The sequence below is a fragment of the Chenopodium album genome, chromosome 2, assembly GCF_948465745.1.
Source record: "Chenopodium album chromosome 2, dcCheAlbu1.1, whole genome shotgun sequence".
In the NCBI taxonomy this organism is placed as follows: Eukaryota; Viridiplantae; Streptophyta; class Magnoliopsida; order Caryophyllales; family Amaranthaceae; genus Chenopodium; species Chenopodium album.
This window is the reverse complement of record NC_137835.1, coordinates 81,957,882-81,985,651: the sequence shown is the minus strand read 5'-3', so window position 1 is coordinate 81,985,651 and position 27,770 is coordinate 81,957,882. Positions and strand designations below refer to the sequence as shown.

The window sequence follows — 27,770 nt, the reverse complement described above, 5'->3', positions numbered from 1 at the left end:
TCTCCTATTTTTCATGTGAACTTAACATGGTATCAAGAGCCCTCTCAATTTGAGAATTCTTTTTACGTTTTTTTTTTCTTTTCCCAGTTCTTCCCAAACACAAACCCTATTTTCTGTTCTTAATTCGTTTTCCTAGTTCGCGTTCTTGATTTTTGGTTCGTGCTTCCGCTAAATTAGTTTCTGTTTGTTCTTTGTGGTGTGATGACCGGTGGTGAAGTTCCGCCCCCTAAGGGTCCTCGTTATGAACCTTTTTCTGCATATTATTTGCATCCTAGTGAAGGCACCGGTGCGGTTATTAGCCCAATACTGTTGAAAGGAGATAATTATGAGGAGTGGTCACGATCCTTGCGCAATAATCTTCGTGCAAAGAACAAGCTCGGCTTCATTGATGGGACTATAGAGGTGTCGGATGCTAAGTCTCCCGATTATGATCAATGGGGAATTGTTAATTCTATGCTTGTTGCTTGGATTGTTAATACCTTGGATGTATCTGTGCGTTCTACTGTTCGTTTCCCGGACCATGTCAAATCGTTGTGGGATGATCTACGTGATAGATACTCTCTTGGCAATGGCCCTCGTATTCTTGAGTTAAAGGCTCAAATTGTTGATTGCAAGCAACGTGGTAGGTCGGTGGCCGTGTATTTTGGTGAATTGAGAAAGCTGCAAGATGAATTGGCTAGCTATTGTAAGTTACCCAAGTGTACCTGTACTGCGGCTAAAGAGTATGCTAAGATTGCTGAAAGTGAATTGCTTCATCAATTTTGTATCGGTTTGGACCTCAAAAAATTTGGTAGTGTGGTGTCTACCCTTCTTATGATGGATCCTGTGCCTTCCCTTAATGTGGCATATGCAAAAGTCGTATCGGATGAACGCAAGCAAACTGTCTCGGACTCTCATGATAATAATCGAACGGATAATGCTGTTGGGTTTGCTGCGTCGGGTTCGGCTCAAGGTCGGACTACTTGGTCAAGTAATGGTGAGTCACGTGTATGTGATCATTGTGGAAAAAAGGGTCATGTGAAGGAGAAGTGTTTTGATTTAAATGGTTGGCCCGAATCCTTTAACTCTGGAGGGCGTGGTGGTCAGCGTGGTGGTCGTGGGTCAAGTAAAGGTGGTCGTGGTGGTCGTTCGCAAGGTTCTAGTGGTCGTGGCTTTGCTGGGAATGTTAATGGCTCTCGACATTCAAATACTCAAGAAGTGAATGAGGAAGATCGTGGGTCTGCTCTTACACTCACTGATGCACAGTGGGCTCAATTCCTAAATGCAATTAAGAGTGGACAATCCACTTCCACTTCAACTGACCAAAAGTCTCATGGTATGTATAATTCTAATGAGTGGATAATTGATACCGGAGCGTCAAATCATATGTCGGGTGATTTAAAATTGTTTTATGATTTGTGTGATATTTCATCTCCGGTTGGTTTGACTAATGGAAAGAGTACTACGGCCACTAAAGAAGGAAAAATTAAATTAAGTGACGGTTTAATATTAGAAGATGTTTTATTTGTTCCCGAATTACATTGTAACTTATTGTCTGTGTCTCAATTATTAGAAAAGCAAAAATATATTGTTCTTTTCACTAACAAGCTATGTACTATTCAGGACCTCACTTTGAAGAACCTGATTGGAGCGGGGGTGCAGTATAATGGGGTCTACCTCTTCCGACCGGTTCGTGCTCGTAGTTTTCAAGCAAACTATGTGGGAGTTCCAGATGCAAGTATGTTATGGCATAGGCGTTTAGGTCATCCCTCAATAAAAGTAGTATCATCTTTACCATCAGGAGTAGTGGTCAATAGTAGTAGTACGAATAAAAAATGTGATATGCTAGATTGTCCTATTTGTTTTATGGGTAAACAACCCCGAAACTCTTTTCTTTTAAGTATGAATAAAGCATCTGGTTTGTTTGATTTGATACATTGTGATATTTGGGGTCCGAATAGAATTTCTTCTAGTTGCAATGCTAGATATTTTCTCACTATTGTTGATGACTACTCCCGTGCTACTTGGATTTATTTGATGGTTGGTAAACATGAAGTAGGGAAATTAATTCGTGATTTTTATGCTTTAATCAAAACCCAATTTAATAAAAAGATTAAAGTATTACGAAGTGACAATGGGCAAGAGTTTTTGTGTTTAAGACCATTTTTTGGGGAGAATGTGTTTTGGCTGCCGTTCATCTTATTAATTTGACTCCGACTCCTATTTTAGGTGGAAAAACTCCTCATGAATGTTTGTTTGGGAAACCCCCCTCTTATGATGAAGTACGTGTTTTTGGGTGTTTGAGTTATGTTGTGAATAATTCTCGTGGTAAAGACAAATTTGACTCGAAATCTAGGAGATGTATTTTTGTTGGTTATCCTTTCGGAAAAAGGGTTGGCGTTTTTATGATTTGGAAACTAATGAGTTTATAATTAGTCGTGATGTGAAATTTGTTGAGGATACATTTCCATTTATTGAGTCTATTGATGAGTCAGAGAGAGTTCAATGGAATAATTACTTTAATCATCAAGTTACTGTGTGGGATGATGAAGAGTTGGATAATGATTTGATTATGCATGATACTATTGTGCGTGATAATGGTGTAGATGATTTGCATGTGCATGCCTCGTCATCAACTAATGCTACTAGTGAAGGTGTTGCTTCTGATCATAATGTAATTAGTGGTAATATTGCCTCTGATCCTCTTGAATTAAGGGGGAGTACGAGTAGTGATGTGGCAGATGGTGGACCTAAAGTTAATGGTGAAGTATTGGGTCGTGGTCATCGTACAAAAATACCCTCAACAAAGCTCCGTGGTTATGTAACTAATACGGTTGTTCTCCAAGCAATAGACCCCACTCCATCAACAAAAACTGCTCCCGCTTCTCAATCACGTTCTTCAGGTAAAAAATTTGATATAGCTTGTTATGTTGATTATAACAATTTTTCTATGAGACATAAGTGTTTTCTGACAGCAGTTACAAAGGGTAAAGAACCTTCCTCGTTTAAGGAAGCTGTGAAACATGAAGGGTGGCGTAAGGCGATGAAAGAAGAAATTGATGCTCTTGAACGAAATGGCACGTGGACATTGGAGGACTTACCTCCAGGTAAGAAGGCTATTGGTAGTGGTTGGGTGTATAAAATTAAATATACTTCTACAGGTGAAGTAGAGCGACTTAAAGGTCGTCTTGTTGTGTATGGCAATCGACAGGTTGCAGGTGTTGATTATAATGAGACTTTTGCCCCTGTGGCAAAAATGGGGACTGTTAGACTTTTTCTCTCTGTTGCTTCTTCTTTGAATTGGGAGTTACATCAAATGGATGTTCATAATGCCTTTCTTCATGGAGATTTGGAGGAGGAAGTATATATGCAGTTACCTCCGGGTTATACTTGTCCTACTCCAGGGAAAGTTTGTAGGCTGCGTAAGTCTCTATATGGTTTAAAACAAGCTCCTCGACAGTGGTTTTCTAAATTGTCTAATGTTTTGAAATCCTATGGTTTCAAGCAATCATATGCAGATTATTCTTTGTTCAGTTATATTCAGGGTACGGTCTCCCTTCATATTCTTGTGTATGTTGATGATTTAATTATTGCTGGTTCGTCTCATGATGCAATAATTCGTTTTAAAAAATATTTGAGTACTTACTTTCATATGAAAGACCTTGGTGTGTTGAAGTATTTTTTGGGTATTGAAGTTGCCCGTGGTCCGGAAGGTATATTCTTGTCTCAGCGTAAATATGCTTTAGATGTGTTATCTGAAGCAGGAATGTTAGGTTGTAAGCCTATTGATACTCCTATGGAGAAGAACCATCGTCTGGCATATGCTGAGGGGGAGCCATTCTCTCAACCTGATCAGTATCGTCGCTTAGTTGGACGACTTGTTTATTTATCGGTAACTCGTCCGGAGTTGAGTTACTCTGTTCATACTCTTGCACAGTTTTTGAGTAACCCACAGGTGCAACATTGGGATGCTGCAATCAGAGTACTACGCTATATTAAAGGTAGTCTTGGTCAAGGTATCTTGTTACGTCCTATGAAGGACATGTGTTTGACAGCTTTCTGTGATAGTGATTGGGCAGCATGTCCTATGACTCGTCGTTCTTTGTCTGGTTATATGGTTTTTCTTGGTCGTTCTCCTGTCTCATGGAAGACTAAAAAACAACCGACAGTATCTCGTTCTTCTACAGAAGCTGAGTATCGTGCCATGGCAGTTACAACTTGTGAATTAAAGTGGTTGAAATCTTTGTTGTCTTCTCTTGGTATTTTGCATTCCAAGCCTATGAAGTTGTATTGTGATAGTCAATCTGCTCTTCATATTGCTAAAAATCCTGTTTTTCATGATCGAACTAAGCATATAGAGGTAGATTGTCACTTTGTTCGTGATGAGTTGGTGAATGGTAATCTAGCTACTGCATATGTTCCTACAGGTCACTAGTTAGCAGATATTTTGACAAAGGCACTCGGGAAGCGACAATTTAGTTTTCTTCTTAACAAGTTGGGCGTTCGTGATTTACATGCTCCAACTTGAGGGGGAGTGTTAGGATATAATTAAGTTAAGTTAAGATATATTTTGTGAATATCTTTGTATATATCTTGTTAGGAGTTTTGGCAAGTTAGGTTAATGTTGTAAGCCTATATATATGCGTTTAATGGTAAAGGCTCATTAAGTCGGTTTCTCCTATTTTTCATGTGAACTTAACAAACTTAGCTCAATTAAGTCAATCGGATCAGACCCTTTACCATGAATAAATTAACCTAAAACGAATAAAAAATAATATAAAAGAAGCTAACAAACATAAACTAAAATCAAACGTTTATCACACGATTAGATGCACACTTTTGCCATTAAAAGATTTTTTTTTTTTTTTTTTTTTTTTTTTTTTTTTTTAGGGTCCAAGGTCAATAAACATGCTTCCTATCTCGATAATAATAAAGATTATCTGCACAAGATTAATCCTTGAGCTCTTGTTATATTTCAAGTTGCATTTGTCATTAACCAAATTTGAACTATTAAAGTACAAGTATTAACTTTTTAAGTCTTTAATCAAGTAAAACAAAAGTTGACTTTTTTTCATTACACTAGTGCCACCTAAGCCTAAGTAGACTTTCTATGTTATAGAATGATCTTCAAATGTTGAATGAGCCCAGTGCCAAACGACAAACTCCAAATGTCAAATATTTAACCCGCCATATATAATCTCCATTTATGTCATCATAATTAGGCATTTCAAGGTTTAATTATTTGACTCGTTACCCAAATTCAAACATCTATTTTTGCTTTTTTTTTTTCTCCCGTTTTCCCGACTCTTCGTTACAATTCTTACCAATTTACACCATATCTAAATCATCAAAATCACATAATTTTTTTCATAATAATCTTTGATCTTCAATTGGGTTTGTTTCGATGTTCGATCCAGATTTTTTAATGCAACGATCAGATTTAAAGATCCAAAATTTTCCATTTTGATTGATTAAATTGATAAATTGGGTTTATTTCTTAATACAATTCTTCTGGATTTTCTGGGTTAATTGAATTATGCGCGGGGAGGCATCCTCGGAGCAAGAACAGGACGACTCCGACAGTGATTTTGTTGAGAAAGATCCAACTAAACGTTACGGTAGGGTAAGTATACATTTCTTAAATCGAATTTCATAAATTTTGCTATTTTGATTAATTATATGCCTATTTTATAACTTTTGAAAATTAATCATAATTTTGATCATTTTTGTTTGAATTTAGTGTAAATGTAATACCTTTGTTTGTTAAATAATTTGATTTTGGATGTTTGTTGTAATGGGGTTTTGCCAATTTTGTTTATTCACCTGTATTTTGCAGTATAAGGAAATTCTTGGAAGAGGGGCTTCTAAGAAAGTGTATCCTTTTTAGTTATCAATTCTAATTTACACTGTTTTCATTTTGTTATTATGCTAATTAGTTTATAATTGATGATATAAAAGTATGCTAATCCTTAATTTAAGAAAAAAAAATAGATATAGAGGATTTGATGAAATAGAAGGTTTAGAAGTAGCTTGGAATCAAGTTAAGATTTCGGAACTATTGCGAAATTCTGAGGATTTGGAACGGCTTTATTCCGAGGTTCATCTCCTTAAGACCTTGAAGCATAAGAACATTATAAAGTTCTATAATTCTTGGGTTGACACAAAGAATGAGCATATCAACTTCATTACTGAGATTTTCACATCAGGCACCCTTCGCCAGTATGTTTCTAATCGCGTCTCTATTTGTTATTTGGATATTTTGTTCGCCTTATTGAGACAGTTGATTCAATTCCATGGTAGATATCGACAGAAGCATAGGCATGTTGACTTGAGGGCATTGAAGAAATGGTCTAGACAAATTTTGGAAGGGCTTCAGTACCTCCATAGTCATGATCCTCCTATTATACATAGGGATCTTAAGTGTGATAACATATTTGTGAATGGCAATAGCGGAGAACTAAAGATTGGTGATCTTGGATTGGCCGCAATTCTTCACCATGCCAATGGAGCACATAGTGTCATAGGTGAGGATAAATTTTCTTTATTGGAATTTTAAATTTAAGTCCTCCCCTTTTTTTATCATTACTTGAATGTTGGTTGAGCTCTTGTGGTAATTGTTGTTCTTACCTCAGGTACTCCGGAATTTATGGCACCAGAGCTTTATGAAGAAAATTACAACGAGCTTGTTGATATCTATGCCTTTGGCATGTGTTTGCTAGAATTAGTGACTTTTGAGTACCCTTATACTGAATGTGCCAATGCTGCTCAAATATACAAGAAAGTGTCATCGGTAAGGCATTGAAAAGCTTCCTTAAACGCCCAATTTTTTGGTTGTTTGTCTTGTTTATGCACCTCTTCTGTTTCAGTCCTTGCATTATCCTTATCTTAGTATGGTTTAGAAATTACCTGTGATCATCGGTGAATGTTGATATTGTCCCTAGTTTTACTTGTGAGAGTTGATGATGACACTTTATGGGACATGAACCTTTCTCTTAAGTGTAAAATGCTTATTGTATCATCTGCTGTATGATGGCATTCATATCCCTGTTTTGTTTAATTCACTTGATCAACTTCCAATATAATGTAATGTCCTTAAGTGTTTTCACTATGATACTCCGTAACTTATTTCTATGTTTATATTTGGACAAAAAAAATTATTTTGGCTACTTCCTCTACAATCATCAGATTCAAAGTAGGCTAGTGCGTTGATTTCAATCTATCTAAATTATAGTTATTACAGTATTTGTACAGCTGCATCATTGAAATTACTATATTCAACGTACTTTCATTGGCAAATATTAGTACGTTTTGTCACACAATGCTCTTCATTTGCATTCTTTAATTGAAGTAAATTGTGAATGAAGTTAAATTTGGACCTTTTAGTGGGTTTTATGCCTTGAAAATAATACAGAGTAAATTTGGACCTCATCATGCACTATGCATTTTTGTGGATACATATAGATAGTCTTCATGGTATATTTTTTTTCTTACATTTGCTAGGGAATTAAGCCTGCGTCTTTGGCAAAAGTGACAGATCCTGATGTCAAAGAATTTATTGAGAGATGTATAGCTGAAGTGAGCAAGAGAGTATCCGCCAAAGACCTCCTAAATGACCCTTTTTTGTCAGACGTGAGTCCTGAGACCACTGCACATTCATCACATGTTAATATTCCGCATTTAGATTCAGGTTCAGGTATGTTATTTGATAAGTAAGAACATTATAAAACTTTTACTTGCTTTTCATTTATTCAAATTACATTTTGAAATTATTACAGAATCTACTCAGATTATTCACAGCAAGTCTGATATTGATAAAGGAATTTTGTTGGACAATCCTAATCCCGGGCTAAGTAGAGACCTTACACTAGAAGGAGAAAGAAAAGATGTCAACACAATATATATAAAATTGCGGATAGCTGATTCCACAGGTTTGTTTTTTTCTTTGACTACATTCATCTATTGTGCCAAGCATATATTGTAGATTATTAAAGTGTTTTGGAAAGGTACAGATAAATGCCGCAATATTCATTTTCCATTTGACATTGAAGCCGACACGTCAATTGCGGTTGCTAGTGAAATGGTTCATGAACTGGACCTGACAGATCAAGATATTACAACCATTGCTGACATGATTGACTCTGAAGTTCGGGATCTAATCCCAAATTGGTCACCTAAGGATTCATCTGCTGGTGATTCATTTGATAGCCCTAAAACTGACCCTAAAGAGGATTCATCTCCACATAATGCCTGTGAAAATAAGGATGATACTTCTCCATTGTTAAATGCATCACCGTTTTCTACAAGCAATGTTTTTCCAGACCAACTACCTTCTGGTCGTAAGTTTTGGTCAGACTCTCCAAAAGACTCTCCAAAAATACGTGATGAGATGTCACCAATTGGGAATTCTAGTTGGCAAGAATTTGAGAGCGATAAGGTTGGTCATGAGCATGGAGAGCCAATTGAGAATGTTGATGAGCCATACAATGAATCGGTGTCAAATAAGCTTTTAAAGCACGAACATGAATGTGGTGGGTTACCACCAAAAAGTCCTACAGTTTTTCATTTAGGAAGTGAGAGTGATGATGTGTTTCATAAATTAAGTAATCAAGAGGAGGATTCTTATAACAAGAAGGATGATATTACGGTTCCATTTACCCAAAATGAAGAAGGTAGCCACAAGGATGTTAGTAAATCAAATAGTGTGGAAAACTACGATGGCAACTCTTACAATGAATCAGATTTGAAGGCTATTGCTGATTCACTTGATCAGTTGTTTATTCAACAGCAAAAAGAAATAGATGATTTGAAGTCGAAACATAAGTTGGATATCTCTCATGTCTTAAAAGATCTTCCACCTCAAATGCATGTAAAAGTGTTTAACATGTGCAGCACGAAGGTGGTATCTTATATGCCCAATGTTGGTGGGTATAATGGCATTGATGATCGTATTCAAGTACCAGTAAAAAGAATATTTACACGTTCGTTAAGTACCCTTGATCTTTCTATTACAAGAACAAACATAAAGCAGGAATCAACATCTGGAATTGCTGTTATTTTAAAAAATGATTTAGAGAAACCGTGAATTTGGAAATGATTTAATACATTGATCAAATGGTATTCAACAATTGTGAATTGTGATTGCTTTTGATATCTTAGATTTGTAGATGTTAGTTTCTGTAAATGGTACTTATTATTATCATTTATGTTTTTTTATTCAAATATGTATGTGGTTTTTAATGATATATCTATGTACAAGTTACTTGTAATTCAAGTTATTGCAAAATTATTATGCAAAACTATATAATAGTATATGTTGTTGGAGAGCATTTCTCAATTACTATACAAGTACTTGTTGTGCTGTTTGAGGATGCATGAATTTATTTATCTAATCATTTGTTGCTAATAATTACAAAAATAGGATTAGTGAAAGAGAACCTTGAATTGAAAGTAAAAAATTAAATATCATTACTATGAAGAAGAGGTGATTTGGGTGGATACGCGGCATAAAAGGGGACTAGATTTTGCTTCTTCCTCCACCATAAATAAGTTGTATAATACTTCAAGTCACTATCAAGCTATCAGCCCATAACTTGTCTTATTATCCTTTCTTTTTTCATCTTAAGCCTTCTTTTGAATTTGTTGCTTGTTTTCACTTGTTTTCCAACAGTACTCCCAACCTCTTTTTAAAGGTTAAAATGCAACAATTTGATAAGCACACTTGTTAATATATCTAATTATTAATTATAATTTAAAATAATACAATAAACAAAATAATATATAGATATTATACATTGAGATCAATCTAAAATATCTTATGATTAACATTTGAATTATAATTTAAAATAATACAATAAACAAAATAATATAGAGATATTATACATTGAGATCAATCTAAAATATCTTATAGATTAACATTTGTTTATTTTTTACTTCCTCCGTTCTTTTTTACTTGACCTGCTTTGACTTTGACACTATTCACCACCCCTCCTTTGTCCGCATTTTGTGAATAATATGTAAGGAAAAACATATTTATGTTGGATCATTTTGAATTCGTCTCAATAAGTACTATCATAATATATAACTTTTATATTTTTTAATTATGGAGAATTAAAGTTATTGACCGTTAAAGTTTTGCATTGACAAGCGTGATAAAAGAAACAGGTCAAGTAAAAAATAATAGAGGAAGTATATGTTTGTGTTCAAGAAAGTTCAAGTTCAATTTAAATTAGATAAGTCCAAATTAGGAGAAATTGAAACAAACAAACATATAAAGTGTTAAACACTATCTAAGTTTAATTAAATATTAAAATAAGCTCTAATAGTAAATTAAAAATTAATGTATATCATGTTATTTCGGAAATTTTGTGTAGAGCTATCCTAAATATAGGGTTATTTATGAACAACTACCCATTTTTTTTTATAATTTGTTTAGAACTACCTGCAAGTTTGGAAACGTTTGGGTAGCACTACCCAATGATGTTTTTCCGTCCAATTAAAACGTTATTTTGGCCCAATTTTCACTTTTGTCAATTACAATGGCCAATTAATGCTAAAATAAGCAAAAACCCAATTCAATTAACCCCTAAAACCTTAGAAATCAAAATCCCTAAATATTATTAAACTCATGAGCCTTAAAGTGAATTATAATTAAAACCCTAATTAGGTTAAGTAGGGTAAATTAAAACCTTTAAACAAATTGGGGAGTTAATTGGGTGACAAAAGTGAAAAAAATGGGCTCCAATAACGTCTTAATTGGACGGAAAATATATGGAAAGTGCTAACAAAACATTTTCAAACTTATGGGTAGTTTTAAACAAATAAAAAAAATGGATAGTTGTTCACAAATGACCTTATATTTAGGGTAGTTTTATCCAAATTATTCTCTTATATTAATTCGAGTAACTTAGTTTTATCGAATATTCATATAACTTTATAAGATGAAGAGAACACGGCGTAACGCATAACCGAAGTTACCGAAATTATACAAACACAACCCCGGAGTTAACAATCTTAACTAGGGTAGAGTTGGAAAGGCCCATATCCACAACACTCACAAAGAGATAGAATCACACACAACAAACAATTGAGAGGCCCTCCTTTCTTTTCATCTCTACCCCCAAAATCTCCTCTTTTCCTCTTCAAGATAACACAAACCCCAAACTTCACTACTTCACTCTCCTTCATTCTTCTTCCTCTTCCACATTTTCTCTCTCCTCTATCCTCTAACCTCTCTAATTTCAATGGCGTTATCAGCTACTTCCCCTGCTAGAGCCGCCATTGCTTTAGCTTACCAACCTCCCCACAATCAACAATCTCTTTCTCATCTCCCAAATCTCTCTTTCCACCCTAAATCCCAAACCCCTTCTAAATTAATCCTTTCATCTTCATTCACCCCTTCTTTCACCACCTCTTCCTCAACCACCACCACATCTACAACCGCCGCACCCTCCGCCGCACGCCGCCGCACCTTCACCGTCCGTGCGGCAAGAGGGAAATTCGAAAGGAACAAACCCCATGTCAATATCGGCACTATTGGTCATGTCGACCATGGTAAGACCACTCTTACTGCCGCCCTTACTATGGCGCTTGCTTCTATGGGTAACTCTGCCCCAAAGAAATACGACGAAATTGATGCTGCCCCTGAAGAGCGTGCTCGTGGTATCACAATTAACACGGCCACCGTTGAGTATGAAACTGAAAACCGGCATTACGCTCATGTCGATTGCCCCGGACACGCTGATTATGTCAAGAACATGATTACTGGTGCTGCTCAGATGGATGGTGCTATCCTTGTTGTGTCAGGTGCTGATGGTCCTATGCCCCAGACTAAGGAGCATATCTTGTTGGCGAAGCAGGTGGGTGTGCCAAATATGGTTGTGTTCTTGAATAAGCAAGATCAAGTTGATGATGAAGAGCTGCTACAATTGGTGGAGCTTGAGGTGAGAGAATTATTGTCTAATTATGATTTTCCTGGTGATGAAATTCCAATTATTTCTGGGTCTGCTTTGTTAGCTTTAGAGGAATTGGTGAAGAACCCTAGTCTTAAGAGGGGGGATAATACATGGGTAGATAAAATTTACCAACTTATGGATGCTGTTGATGAGTACATTCCTATTCCAACTAGACAGACTGATTTACCCTTCTTGATGGCTATTGAGGATGTGTTTTCGATCACCGGTCGTGGGACCGTGGCGACCGGGAGGGTTGAGAGGGGGACTGTTAAGGTTGGGGAGACTGTGGATATTGTGGGAATGGTGGATACTAGGAATACTACTGTTACTGGGGTTGAGATGTTTCAGAAGATTTTGGATGAGGCTATGGCTGGTGATAATGTTGGGTTGTTGTTGAGAGGTATTCAGAAGATTGATATTCAGAGGGGTATGGTGTTAGCTAAGCCTGGGACTATTACCCCTCACACTAAGTTTTCGGCTATTGTGTATGTGTTGAAGAAGGAAGAAGGCGGTAGGCATTCGCCTTTCTTTGTCAATTACAGGCCTCAGTTCTACATGAGGACTACTGATGTCACAGGGAAGGTGTCAAAGATTATGAATGACAAGGATGAGGAGTCGAAGATGGTTATGCCTGGTGACCGAGTTAAGATGGAGGTCGAGCTTATTCACCCTGTTGCTTGTGAGGAGGGTATGAGGTTCGCTATTAGGGAAGGTGGAAAGACTGTTGGTGCTGGTGTTATCCAGACTATCATTGAGTAGTTTGGTAATGGTAGTAGTAGTGTGTGTCTTTGTATGTTTTTTCTTGAGGGGAAGAGGTAGGAGGGGGTTCCCTCATTTGGTTAGGCGCTTCAGGAATGTAATGAGATTGGGCCTAAGCTGTATAATTTCCGTCTTTTTACATGTTTTTTTGGGGAGTAGGGTTGAACATTTGAGATATTCTCATAATTGTGCAATTTAATTTACACCTTTTACAGAATAACCTTGCTGATTTCAATCTTCTCTAGTGTTTATTCAATTTTTCAATATGAATTTGTGCTTGTAATTGTTGCATTATGTCAAGTTGTATACTTGGAATGTATTTTTACTTATTTTATTATCTGCAATCGATCTTATGCTGGTGGTTGTATGTTGCGCAATTGTATTCTATTTTACTACAAAGATTGTTAGTCATATTCATGTCTCAAGTTACCAAAAGAGTAACTAAGTTTCACTTCTAGGAGTCTCATACTTACTTGATTGATCAGCTGGCAAAGGGGTAAATGTATTTGCTTCATCAATATGCTTTCTTCCTGACAGCTTGCATTTGAACAATAACTGTGTGTGAATGTGCCTTACTGAGCAGTAGCTGAAAAAGGTTATATGTGTGTGAAAGTAGTTAGAATTTGCATCAATGATAAATGCCTTGGTTTAGCATTATCACGAGTCATGAGGCTTCGAGTGTGATTACAATTCTTGCTATGACGGACCTTGGTGTTTTTTATCATGAAGAATTGAACGTTGTTGCAACCAACTTGCAAAATCATACTTGGGAATATTGAGACCTATGAATATTGTGAAATTCACCTTTTTGTTTTTTGCTTACAAAACCAGACAGTGCCAGAATGTAGCTCAGCTCAAAGCTGCACTATTTTTAACCAAGTTTAGTTGTGAATGTTTATTCTTGTTGCACTTGCAAAATAAAAATTATCTGAAATTAGCTATATAGCTGCACCCATATTTAAGTATCTACATATTCCCCTTTTGAGGAGGGTTTTAATGTCTGCCCTTTATATAGAAATAAAAACAGTGTAGAATTCTGTTTTGTGTATTGCTTGTTTGACAGATGCATCATTTTAGTATAATTAGCAGGTTTTGACTTTTGAGTTCTCAAGTACGAAGGCATGACATATTGACATGGTTGTTGATGTCTTTTATCAACATGATAGATACGAGTAAAGCTGATTCTCTTTCGCTTTTGTTGTCAAAAAGCGATTGCCCAAAGCCATTGCTATCTGTCCACTGCTCTGTTTTAGCATATTTCCTGCTATGTTAAGGAGCTTAATGAGCACTTTGCAGCATCATATAAACCTTCATTATTGCCTTGGTGTTGAATGCTGGTTTTACACTGCATATCTTGTTCTGTTTGTGCTGTTAGCTATCCTTCAGTTACTGAGTGACTTTTCTGGATGTAAGAAACATAAAGGTTCTGCTAGCAATTTAGCAAGGATTGGCTAGATTTGTAGGTTTGATAATCCTAACCAAGTTGTTGGCAAATTGCATACATCGCTTTCCTTTGTCATTACAGTATTGCTGAAATCTTTACAGTGGACCACTATGTTTCACCATTCCTTGTTATAGTTTGCGTGCTCATAAGCATGCCTACGAAGCCTCAATAGAGATCTTGGCCTTTCTTCCCATTTGCAACCACTCACACTGGACAAGATCTGTATTCTAAAAAATTTCAAATCCTCCATGGTTCCGCGCCCTCCAACCTAGTAAAGCCTCATTACCCAGCATTGCAAGTTTTCAACCCATAGTCCCATACAATCCCCTAGTTCTGCACTCCTTCCTGTAGATTTGTCTGCATTCATAATTGTCTGGTAAAAAAAAAAAAAACTTCGGGATGATGTGATTTTTTTTTATTTTTCAACCTTATTTGAGATTTTGAAAATTGCATAGACGATTTTTATTTCCACAACGAAGCCTTTGTTGAATGATAGCATTAACATCAGGCTTTGTTCAAGTGTCTTGGTATTGTACTTGTAAAACTTAATAAAGTTGTTAATCGGACAGCCAATCATAAAACAGCTAGTGGATCCTCTTCTCCAGTGTGTGTTTGCGTTGCCTTTGTTCAAGTCTGCACCCCATTAACATCTACAGTTACAAAGTTACAATGTCACCTAACCGTGACACAAGTTGATATAGAGGTTAAAAAATCAATAAATGTTTTTTTTTTTTTTTTTTTTTTTTTGACAGGAAAAAAAATCAATAAATTGTTGACTATGGTCTACGGGTATATAATTGAGATTTGAAAGTGGTGACTAGAACGGTAGAACCTGTTCTTTTTTTTTTTTTTTTTTCTGGAGAATAAATATCTTATTTTCATTTATTTTGTAAGATAAGTTCAGTTAAATTATACGGAGTAGAAATTGTTCCGGGTGAGCTCCGGTTCCGTGAGTCCTTGAGGGATGGTAAAGGTTTACCGTTCATATTAGCTAATCCGGGGGATTATTCGGGGATAATCGCTCCGATGCTAAAGTTAGTAATCCGATGAGAAGAAAGAATGAAGAGAGAGAATGTATTTTTAGAGAGAGAGAGATTGTACCTTATAATGAAAATGTGCTTAGGTATTTATAGAAGATAAGAAGATAACCAAGCTAGTGCCACCTATCAAGATAAGTGGCAGACCGACCTTGTAGGCAGCAGGTGCCTACGTGGTTTGGAGCAGCTTTCCATGTGGTCGAGAGAAAGGCCGTTATGGATGTTAAGCTGATATGCTAATCAACATATGGTTAGCAGCGTAGTAGCTTATTATCAGCTAATTATTGACGGTGTCGGTATTATCCCGTACAGAAATTACTCTATTATTTTTATTTACTAATATATGAACATAATCCTATCTCTATGGAAAGTATCAATGTGTAATAAACTTTTAAAGAAATAATCTTCAATAATATGAATTAGTTATAAGAAATTTATTGATAATAATGGTACAAAATCATAGGAATAATATAAATCAAATTCTTAACATGGTTCCATGCCTTTTCTTTTCCTACCCTTTCACTTTGTTTCAATTTTCTCAAACACATCCTAGCTTATAGCTATTTATGTTATGCGTTTATAAATTATTTTGGAACTAATGTTTTTGTTGTAGTTGTAGAAGTGATCATAAAAGAGAGTATGATTTATCACATGATATATTATGAAACAACCCTTTAAACGTTTTTAGTTAAGCTATGCTGATGTCAACTATCTTAATCACAAAAATCATGTTGGATGATACTCATGATCTCCATTGGAAAATAAACAACCAACCAATTCAACCAATGTTGTGCTATATATAACCTACACATTTCACATAGCAAATGCTAGCCCTTTCCAAAGCCTTCCAACCCCTAAAAGAACAACCAAACACCAATAATATGTCTGCCAAATCCTTAGTTGTAGTTCATTTTGTTATTCTTTGCATCTTCTCCTTCCAAGCTTCGATGTTCATCAAAGCAGATGATGGACAAATAGCACAAGTATGCTCCAAAACAATAGACCCAAAAGCTTGCACTGATTGTGTAAGATCAGGCTCAAGTAGCGAAAATGCAACTGATGTTGTTTTAATAGAAAACTCCATGTTATGTGCAACAAATGCCATGGACTTGTTATTCCAAGATACATTCAGGTATCAAGGTAATACTAGTGATTCGACAATTAAACAAACGCTTGATGATTGCTTGGATCAATTTGAGGATGCCAAAGGCAAGGTTAATCATATTTCTGATGTAGTGAAAGGCAAAGATTTTAGTCTTGCACGAAATCTTTGTAATGGTGTCGTAGATCAAATAAACTTTTTCAATCAAAGGGAATTTCAGTGCCAGTCATTGTGTCTAATGACATACGCACTGTCACTACCGATTGGTTTATTGTTGTTGATATTTTGGAGAATTTTATGCCTTGAAATTTTATGTACTTGAACAAATTAGATCAATAATTAAAATATTGTTAAGAGTTAATTAATTTAGTCAAGGTGTGAATGTCCACACTCCAATTTCTTCATTGCATTTAATGTAGTAGCCAACTCTAATTGCCACCCTCTAAGGTTATAGCCCACAATGTAATAGTGGTTCTTACTACTATAAATAGCCATGTAATTTCACTTGTATGATACACAAAAATATTACCAAGAGTAATACATAAAAGTAGTAATACTTCTCTTATTACCTTCTTCTCTTAATCCTCTAATTTCTATATATTTCATAACACGTTATCAGCACGGTCTTCAATCAGGTATACTTATACCGATTATCCAATTTTTACAAAGATTCAATTTCCTTCACGAAATATATTTTGAGGAGTATGCTCTATAGTTGCCCATATGAGATCCTCTATACCAGAAACTCATAATATATTTCTCCACAAAATTACTCTACATAATTAGCCATGTTGATAAAAATGAGGATATCAATACATACCTTATTTATGATATTTAGTTTGGTAACTCTCATGCATGGTTATAGAAAGTAATATATAATTACTTTTGCATGTGGAAATATTTGTTGTATGCATGTTAATAAAGTAAATTTCATGGTCACACAAATCATGTTTATACTTACTTACTTGTGCATAATTACTGAAATGAAAAAAATGATGCAGCCTTTATATTTATTTAATTTTTAGATTACACACTTTTATGTTTCTTTCAGTTTTCGAACCCTTGACCTCATGAATAGATTAGGGTTCTCGGACCACTACGGCTTGCATCCCAGTGTGATACTTATTTACGTTTGTAAATATTTATAGTTTGATTACGATTATTTTACCAGTCTACTAGAACATTGTATGATATTTTTTACAGTAGTGTAAAGCTGAAACGGATAATTTACCCCCCTATAAAAGGCGGATTACACCCCCTTATTTCACCATACAAACCTTATCCCCTCCTTAAACTTTACCCAAATTATCTCCTCTTCTTCCTCCTCCATTTACACCGGTCACACACCATGTTCCCCGTCGACAACCGACAACCACCACACCCCTTTACCTTTGAAGAAGATTTAAGGAAATTAAAACTATATTTAGTTTTAATTATGGCCCTAGTAGTTTTATTAATGGCAATGATGATTTTCATCATTTTACATAAGTAGCGCTCGGTTTTTCGACAAAGGGAATTCATGCATGTAATCTCCGTAGTACTTCAAGTTTTTTTGTCTTCTAGGTAGATTATAAGTGCATTTTGTTATAATAAATGTTCCTTTTGTCTTATCATTAATGTATGTCATTAATATTAATATTATTATTGTTGTTGTTGTTGTCGGTGATATAGTAATAGTAGTAGTATTTATTGTTATTGTTATTATTATCATTGTTATTGTTATATTTGTTGTTGTCGTTGTTTACCTAAAGTAATTATCATGTTTAATTTTAGCTTAACTTTATGTAAATCATAATAATAACCCAAGGGGGAGAAGCAAATATGTTTTAAATGGATTATTATTATGATTACAATTTGATTACTTTAATTATCACTTGCTTAATTGGCTTAATAATAATTACCTATTTGATTGTAGTTAAAATGGGAGACTTGATGAAAAGACAATTTGACGTATTAGACTTGTCCGGACATAATTATCTTGAATGGACAGTTGATGCCCAAATGAATTTAAAGGCTCAGGGATTGGAACATACAATCAAAGAAATTACCATCCCAGGAAACGAAAAAGATGCCCCTGCTCAAGTTAAAGTTCCAACTGATCAAGAGAAAGCAAAAGCTATAGTTCTCTTAAGGCATCATTTACATAACAGTTTAAAAACTGAGTATTTAATGGTGGAAAATCCCAAAGAACTATGGGATAGCCTGAAAGGAAGGTATGACCACCACAAAAGGGTACTCCTTCCTTCAGCACAGTTTGAATGGACAAACCTGAGATTTCAGGACTTTAAATCTGTCAGTGATTATAATTCATCACTATATAAAATCGTATCAATATTGAGATATTGTGATCAACCAGTCACTGAAGTGCAAATGATAGAGAAAACACTCTCTACATTCCATGCTAACAACATTGTATTGCAACAGCAATACCGTGAAAGAGGCTTTGCAAAATATTCTGAGCTTATTTCTACATTATTGGTTGCTGAAAAGAATAATGATCTTCTGTTGAAGAATCACAACCTAAGACCAACTGGGTCTCAAGCATTCAATGAAACAAATGCTGTAGAAAGCTCAAATCCACCTGAGACAAATGTTGCTCATAGAGGTGGACGTGGAAAATATAATAACCGTGGCAGAGGTCGTGGAAATTTCCGTGGACGTGGCCGTGGACGTGGTTATGGCCGTGGTAGAGGCCAATTTCCCCCTAGAAACAACACTCAAAGGGGGCATCAACAAGGAAACAAAAATCAAGCCACCACAAAAGGAAAAGACACATGTTATAGATGTGGCATGACTGGACATTGGGGACGTACTTGTCGTACGGCCAAACATCTGGTAGAACTATACCAGGCTTCCATTAAAGGGAAAGAAAAACATGCCGAAACAAATTATGTTAATGAAGAAAATGTCCCTGGAATTAGCCTTGATGTGTCTGATTTCCACATAGACAATGGTGAAGCTGGTGGTGAATTTATCTTTGGAGAGAATAATCATGTTTAGATAATTCATCAATTACTATGATATGTATTATGTTTTCATTATGTACTTTTCTTGTATGTTTTTTTTTTCATGTTCAAGTTATATACTTTTAATTTTTCATCATTAATAAAGTAAGTCCAGTTTAATTATCTTAAACTAATCTTATACTTATTATTTTATGAAGATATGGATCTGCCCGAAGTTGGTTCCAAATTTCAATGCCTTTTGGACAGTGGAACAACACACACTATTCTGAAGGATAGAAAATATTTTTTAAAGTTAAAATTATTTCAAGCAAATGTTAATACCATTTCTGGGTCAGCCAAGCTAATAGAAGGTTCTGGAAAAGCTTGCATAATACTCCCAAATGGAACAAAATTAATCATTAATGACGCTTTATATTCGAGTAAATCTCGAAGAAATCTTATAAGTTTTAAAGATGTGCGTCAAAATGGTTTTCATTTAGAAACAATGATAGTGGATCAAAAGGAATATTTATGCTTCACGGCAGAAAAACATGGCAAGAAACATGTGTATGAGAAATTGCCAGCATATTCTTCAGGGTTATATCATATAGATATACGACCAGTTGAAATAAATTCGATATCTAACCAGAAGTTAGATAATAAGAATCTGCTAAATTTATGGCATGATCGTTTGGGTCATCCTGGTACAGGAATGATGCACAAGATTATAGCAAATTCAGTAGGACATTCAATTAGGAATGTCAAAATCCCTCGATCAGATGAATTAACATGCTCTGCATGTTCACTTGGCAAATTAATAATAAGGCCATCTATGAACAAAATTGCTACTGAATCTCCAACATTTTTAGAGAGGATTCAAGGAGACATTTGTGGACCAATTAATCCTGCATGTGGACCATTCCGATATTTTATGGTATTAATTGATGCCTCAACTCGATGGTCACATGTAAGTCTCTTATCCAGTAGAAATGTTGCTTTTGCAAAACTCCTTGCTCAAATTATTAAACTAAGAGCACAATTTCCAGACCATACAATAAAAAGAATAAGGCTTGACAATGCTGGGGAATTTACATCCCAAACATTTAATGATTATTGTATGTCGATTGGAATTGTTGTAGAACATCCAGTAGCTCATGTTCATACACAAAATGGACTTGCTGAGTCATTAATTAAGAGACTACAATTGATTGCAAGGCCATTATTGATGAGATCAAAATTGCCTTCATCTGCTTGGGGTCATGCCATAATACATGCGGCAACTCTAATTAGATTGAGACCAACTGCTTATCATAAGTTCTCACCACTACAATTAGTTTTTGGTCGAGAACCTAATGTCTCACATCTAAAAAATTTTGGTTGTGCGGTGTATGTTCCTATTGCTCCACCCCAACGAACAAAGATGGGTCCACAAAGAAGGCTGGGAATTTATGTTGGGTTTGAATCACCCTCCATAATTAAATATCTTGAACCAATGACCGGTGATTTATTTACGGCCAGATTTGCCGACTGTCATTTCAATGAGACAGTATTCCCAGCCTTAGGGGGAGAGAAAGTGCACCCACGAAAAAAAGAAATAGAAATCATTTGGAATGCAACACAATTGTCAATGTTTGATCCACGAACAAATATGTGTGAACAAGAAGTTCAGAAAATTGTTCATTTACAAAGCATTGCAAATCAGCTGCCTGATGCATTTATAGATGCAAAGAAAGTGACAAAATCACATATACCAGCTGAAAATGCCCCTGCACGAATTGAAATTCCATCTGGTGATAAGATCACTGAAAATGAATCTCTAGCACGCCGAAAGCGTGGAAGACCACTTGGTTCAAAAGACTCTAAACCAAGAAAATTAAAAAGACCTGATGAGATCAACAACATTCCCCTTACGGAAGGTCAAGAAAGACAAAGTACAGATGAGAATAGAGAAAAAGATGATAATCCGAAAGGGGATGAACAAGATGACCATGACATCGATAACAATGAAACTTCAATAAACTTTGTTTCTACCAGGAATTATTGGAATAGAAATGATGTTATCGTAAATGAAATATTTGCATATTCCATTGCAATTGAAATGGCATCTGACGAAAATGATAGTGAACCAAGAACAGTGGAAGAATGTCGTTGCAGGCATGATTGGCCAAAATGGAAAGAGGCAATGCAGACAGAGTTAAAGTCACTCGAAAAACGAGAAGTGTTTGGAAAAATAACCCTTACACCAGAAGGTGTAAAGCCAGTTGGATACAAGTGGGTATTTGTGAGAAAACGAAATGAGAAAAATGAAATTGTTAGATACAAGGCAAGACTTGTAGCCCAAGGTTTTTCTCAAATTCCAGGGATTGATTATGAGGAGACATATTCTCCCGTAGTTGATGCAACTACGTTAAGATTTCTGGTAAGCTTGACAGTCTCAGAAGGACTAAAGATGCGATTGATGGATGTAGTGACCGCATATTTATATGGGTCACTCGATACAGATATTTATATGAAAGTCCCAGATGGACTAAAATTACCAGTAAACCACAAGCCTAGACATTTACTTTCCATAAAATTAAAAAGGTCACTTTATGGATTAAAACAGTCTGGGAGGATGTGGTATAATCGTCTTAGTGAATACCTTATGAAAGAAGGGTTCAAGAATAATCAAATCAGTCCTTGTGTTTTCATTAAGAGATCACAATCAGGGTTTGCAATTGTTGCAGTTTATGTTGATGACTTGAATATCATTGGAACCCCAAATGAACTTGAAATAACTGCAAAATACTTGATGAAAGAATTTGAGATGAAAGACCTTGGACAAACTAAATTTTGCCTTGGATTGCAAATTGAGCACTTAAATAATGGTATTTTCGTCCATCAGTCTAACTACACCGAAAGAGTGTTAAAACGTTTTTTCATGGACAAAGCGACCCCAACAAACACCCCGATGATTGTTCGGTCTTTGACTATGAAATATGATCCATTTAGACCTCGAGAGGAAAACGAGGATGTCCTTGGTCCTGAAGTACCATATCTAAGTGCAATTGGGGCTCTAATGTATCTAGCTAACAATACTAGACCAGACATAGCTTTTTCTGTGAATTTGTTAGCCAGGTTTAGCAACGCACCAACGAAGAGACACTGGAAAGGAGTAAGACACTTACTACGATATCTACGAGGAACAAAAGATCTTGGTTTGTTTTATCAATCAAGGCAAGATGCCACCCTCATCGGATATGCAGATGCTGGATATCTATCAGACCCACAAAACGCCAAGTCACAAACTGGATATCTGTTCACCTATGGTGGAACTGCAATTTCTTGGAAATCAACAAAGCAAACCTTAACTGCGACATCATCAAATCATGCTGAGTTGATTGCCCTTTATGAAGCAGGACGTGAGTGTGTATGGCTAAGGTCAATGATCGGCAATATCCAAGAAGAATGTGGGATGAAAGAAGTAACTAAAAGTCCAACCATCATTTACGAAGACAATACTGCATGTATCGCACAAGTAACTGAAGGATATATTAAAGGTGATAGGACTAAACATATATCCCCAAAACTGTTCTTTACACACGATTTGCAGAAGGAAGAGAAGATAAATGTCCAACAGATCCAATCATCTGATAATCTTGCAGACTTGTTTACTAAGTCCCTACCTTCGAAGAGTGTTGAGCGGTTGGTCCACAAGATTGGGATGCGTCGTCTTCATAAACTATGTTAAAATCAGGGGGAGCATTATATGCACTGCACTCTTTTTCCCTTCGATCAGGTTTTTATCCCAATGGGTTTTTCCTGACAAGGTTTTTAATGAGGCAGTACACTAAAGCATATAGTAATATATTGTTGTACTCTTTTCCCTTAACTATGGCTTTTATCCTAAAGGGTTTTACCTAGCAAGGTTTTAACGAGGCAACATATACCCTATTCTGTATGGACATTCAAGGGGGAGTGTTAAGAGTTAATTAATTTAGTCAAGGTGTGAATGTCCACACTCCAATTTCTTCATTGCATTTAATGTAGTAGCCAACTCTAATTGCCACCCTCTAAGGTTATAGCCCACAATGTAATAGTGGTTCTTACTACTATAAATAGCCATGTAATTTCACTTGTATGATACACAAAAATATTACCAAGAGTAATACATAAAAGTAGTAATACTTCTCTTATTACCTTCTTCTCTTAATCCTCTAATTTCTATATATTTCATAACAAATATCATGATTGTTATGTTGTTATACTCTAGTTTACTATTCATGTACCTTTCTTAATGTACACGATGAAATTTATCCAATCTCTCTAGTTTACTATTCTCATACAGTAAGATTTAATATAGAAAAATTCATGGTACTTGTCGATTGACATACACAAAGTTGGCCACTTGGGCAAAGCGTGCGAGTACGCCACCTAAACAAGTACGAGTAATCCAATAAGTATACCTTTTTGTGACAAAGTTTGTCTTTTTAATTAGCAAGTGTAAGTTTGTAACTCATAGTTCATTTTCACCTTAAGCTTTTGGTAACATGCAATGGGGAGTGTTAAATTATATCATACCAAATAACACATGTAGTGTCTCACATTTTGAGAAAAGAAAAGAGAGTTAAACACTTTATAAGGCTAAAGGGTTATTTCTTCTATCGCCATAAAGAGCTGTCAATTCGGGTAAACGGGTCGGGTAAGAGTGGCCGGGGTCAATTTGGATTAATTCCATAACCTATGCGGGTCGGGTTTGGGTTGGGTCATGCTTTAGTCGGGTCACATCGGGTCATACTTCTTATCGGGTTTGGGTCGGGTTTAAGTCGGGTTAATAACAGGTCGGGTTACGTTCGGGTCGGGTGAACAATAGGTCGGGTTTAATTCAGGTTTTCACGGGTAAAAACAGGTTAGGGTAATTCTCGGGTTCGAGTCGAGTTCGATTCAAGTCAATAATTTGCGGGTTAGAATCAGGTCGGGTCGTCCTCGAGTTTGAGTCGGGTTCGGTTCAAGTCAATAATTTTCGGATTATAATCAGGTTGGGTCATTTCCAAGTCGGGTTATTCTCGAATTCAAGTTGGGTTATGTTCAAGTCAATAATTTGCAGGTTAGAATCAGGTTGGGTCATTTTCAAGTCAGTTTATATTCGGGTTCAACTAACTATAAATAGATAATTATCATTTTTATCAAGCTAATTATTTCCTTTGACTATAATATATATGACGATATAATAGGGAACTATAGTATATAATTTAGGAAGATAATTATTATCTCCTTTGACCATTCAACAAATATATACTATATTTAACTCTTAAATTTGAGGATGATACTCCTTTCTTTTGCTGGCTTGGACCGACTAGGTCTCCCTAGACCAAATTCTTTGATCAGCAATAATAAGGTGGTCTAGATTGCATTTAAGGTGATTTGAAATCGGGTCAGGAACAATTTGGGTTGAATTTAGGTCAGGTCAATAACAAGTCGTGTTAATTTCGAGTCAGGTTAGTAACAGATCGGGTTGAATTTTTGGGTCGGGTAAGTAATAGGCCTAGTAAAATTAAGGTCGGGTCAATAACAAGTCGGGTTGAATTTGGGTCAGGTCAAAAACAAGTCGGGTCGATTTCGGGTCGGGTTTGTAACAGGTTGGATTAAATTCGGGTCGGCTTAGGAACGGGTCGGGTTGACTTCAGGCCAAGTTAGTAACAAGTCGGGGTAAATTCGGGTTTTGACGGGTTAGGGTCAATTTCGGTTCAAGTCGGGTTCGGTGCAAAATAATTAAATTGGCCGTTGTAAACCGGTAAATTGGTGCAAGTTGTAAACCAGTAAATTGGCTATTTTACAGCAAATTGGATGGTTCCACACACCCAATTGGATTCCCGTAGGTTATTAAGGACCATGGTAAACATTTCGGCAATTTTTATTTCCGGGCAAAAACAGAGTCAAAAAAATCCAAAACTGAAGACTAATATCAACGCTTTTTGAGTAATTTAGGAGGTTTTGGGGCCCGGTGTTGAAAAGTTTTGAAATTTTATGGGATACATCTCGGGGTCATATAATGTCATTTGGAACCATATATGACCATTATTTGTTATCATAAATGTTCGTGGTATGCCTGAATTAATGAAATCGGTGCAAGTTGTAAACCGGTAAATTTGTCGTTTAACAGCAAATTGGATGTTTCCACACACCCAATTGGACTCCCGGATATTATTAGAGATCATGATAAACATTTCGGCAATTTTTATTTCCGGATGAAAAAAAAAGTAAAAAAATTCCAAAATTGAAGGCTAATATCCACGTTTTTTGAAAATTTTGGAGGTTTTAGGTCCCAGTGTAGAAAAATCTTGATATATTTTAGGGGATACATCTTGGGGTCATATAATGACGTTTGGAACCATATATGATCATTATATGTTGTCATAAATGTCCGTAGTATGCTTGAGTAAATGAAACTCGTGCAAGTTGTAAACCGATAAATTGGTCGTTTAAAGGCAAATTAGATGGTTCCACCAAACCTAATTGGACTCCCGGGGGATATTAGGGACCATGGTAAACATTTCGGCAATTTTTATTTCCGGCCTTAAGAAAGTTGAAAATTACAAAATTGAAGGCTAATATCCACGCTTTTTGAGAAATTTTAGAGGTTTCGGGGCCCGGTGTCGAAAAGTCTTGAAATTCTAGGGGATACATTTCGGGGTCATATAATGTCGTTTGAAGCCATTTATGATCATTATATGTTGTCACAAATGTTCGTGGTAGACTTTATTTAATGAATTCGGTGCAAGTTGTAAACCGGTAAATTGGCCGTTTAAAGGCAAATTGGATAGTTAAACCCACCCTATTGGACTAACAGAGGGTATTAGGGACCATGGTAAAATTTCAGCAATTTTTATTTGCAGGCGAATAAAAATCAAAAAATTCCAAAATTGAAGGTTAATATCCACGCTTTTGATAAATTTTTAAGGTTTCGGGGCCCTGTGTTGAAAAGGCTTGAGATTTTAGGGGATACATCTCGGGGTTATATAATGTTGTTTGAAACCATATATGATCATTATATGTTGTCATAAATGTTCGTGGTAGGCTTTAATTAATGAAATCGGTGCAAGTTGTAATTCGGTAAAATGGTCGTTTAAAGACAAATTAGATAGTTCCACCCACCCAATTAGACTCCCTGATGGTATTAAGGACCATGGTAAACATTTCGGCAATTTTTATTTTCGAGCGAAAAAAAAGTCGAAAATTTTCAAAATTGAACGCTAATATCCACGCTTTTTGAGAAGTTTTGGAGGTTTCAGGACCCGGTGTCGAAAAGTCTTGAGATTTTGGAGAATACATATGAGGGTCATATAATGCCTTTTGGAACCATATATGATCCTTATATGTTGTCACAGATGTTTGTGGTAGGCTTGAGTTAATGAAATCGATGTAAGTTGTAAATCGGTAAATTGACCGTTTAAAGAAAAATTGGAATGTTCCACCCACCAAATGGACTCCCAGAGGGTATTAGGGACCATGGTAAACATTTCAGCAATTTTTATTTTCGGACGAAAAAAGTCAAAAAATTCCAAAATTGAAGGCTAAGATCCACGTTTTTTAGAAATTTTGCAGGTTTCGAGGCTCGATGTCGAAAAGCCTTTTAATTTTAGGGGATACATCTCGGAGTCATATAATTCAGTTTGGAACCATTTATGATAATTACATGTTGTCATAAATGTTAGTGGTAGGCTTGATTTAATGAAATCGATGCAAATTGTAAACCAGTAAATTGGCTGTTTAAAGGTAAATTGGATAGTTCAACCCACCCAATTGGACTCCTGAAGGGTATTAGAAACCATGGTAAAAATTTCGGCAATTTTTATTTGCCGGCGAAAAAAAAGTCAAAAAAATCAAAAATTGAAGGCTAATATCCACGTTTTTTTTAGAAATATTGGCGGTTTTGGGTCACAGTGTCTAAAAGCCTTGAGATTTTAGGGAATACATCTCAGGGTCATATAATGACGTTTGGAAATATATATGATCATTATATGTTGTCATAAATGTTCTTGGTAGGCTTGAGTTAATGAAATCGGTGTAAGTTGTAAATCGGTAAATTGGCGTTTAAAGGCAAATTGGATGGTTCCACCCACCCAATTGGACTCCCGAAGAATAATAGTGACCATGATAAACATTTCGGCAATTTTTATTTTTGTGCGAAAAAAAGTCGAAAATTTTCAAAATTGAAGGCTAATATCCACGATTTTTGAGAAATTTTGTAGATTTCAAGGCCCGGTGTCTAAAAGCCACGAAAATCTAAGGCATACATCTCGCGGTCATATAATGCCGTTTAGAATCATATATAATCATTATATATTGTCATAAACGTTTGTGCTAGGCTTGAGTTAATGAAATCGGTGCAAGTTGTATACCGGTACGTAAATTGGTCGTTCAAAGGCAAATTGGATGGTTCCATCCACCCAATTGGACTCCCGGAGGAAATTAGGGACCATGGTAACAATTCGGCAATTTTTATTTCCGGGCAAAAAAAAGTCAAAAAATTCCAAAATTGAAGGCTAATATCCACACTTTTTGAGAAATTTT

The 27,770-nt window shown here is 35.8% G+C and overlaps 3 protein-coding genes across 3 annotated transcripts; all 3 read left to right on the top strand.

Annotated features, from left to right (window-relative positions):
* The first annotated feature begins 201 nt into the window (after nucleotides 1–201).
* LOC145577659 (uncharacterized) lies at nucleotides 202–4,414 on the top strand. The gene is made up of 4 exons (XM_081635137.1): nucleotides 202–1,416; nucleotides 1,603–1,717; nucleotides 2,209–2,261; nucleotides 2,372–4,414. Exons 1-4 carry the CDS (start codon nucleotides 202–204, stop codon nucleotides 4,412–4,414), a joined length of 3,426 nt encoding a protein of 1,141 aa, XP_081491263.1.
* Nucleotides 4,415–5,110: 696 nt separating this feature from the next.
* Nucleotides 5,111–9,239, top strand: LOC145589974 (putative serine/threonine-protein kinase WNK3). The gene is made up of 8 exons (XM_081646698.1): nucleotides 5,111–5,602; nucleotides 5,816–5,853; nucleotides 5,971–6,198; nucleotides 6,280–6,503; nucleotides 6,612–6,769; nucleotides 7,480–7,672; nucleotides 7,755–7,907; nucleotides 7,989–9,239. The coding sequence occupies exons 1-8, from the start codon at nucleotides 5,516–5,518 to the stop codon at nucleotides 9,059–9,061; spliced, it is 2,154 nt and encodes a 717-aa protein (XP_081502824.1). The 5' UTR covers nucleotides 5,111–5,515; the 3' UTR covers nucleotides 9,062–9,239.
* A 1,857-nt stretch (nucleotides 9,240–11,096) lies between these two features.
* LOC145603559 (elongation factor Tu, chloroplastic-like) lies at nucleotides 11,097–12,909 on the top strand. Its single transcript, XM_081659487.1, has one exon. The coding sequence runs from the start codon at nucleotides 11,220–11,222 to the stop codon at nucleotides 12,687–12,689; it is 1,470 nt and encodes a 489-aa protein (XP_081515613.1). The 5' UTR covers nucleotides 11,097–11,219; the 3' UTR covers nucleotides 12,690–12,909.
* Nucleotides 12,910–27,770: the final 14,861 nt, after the last annotated feature.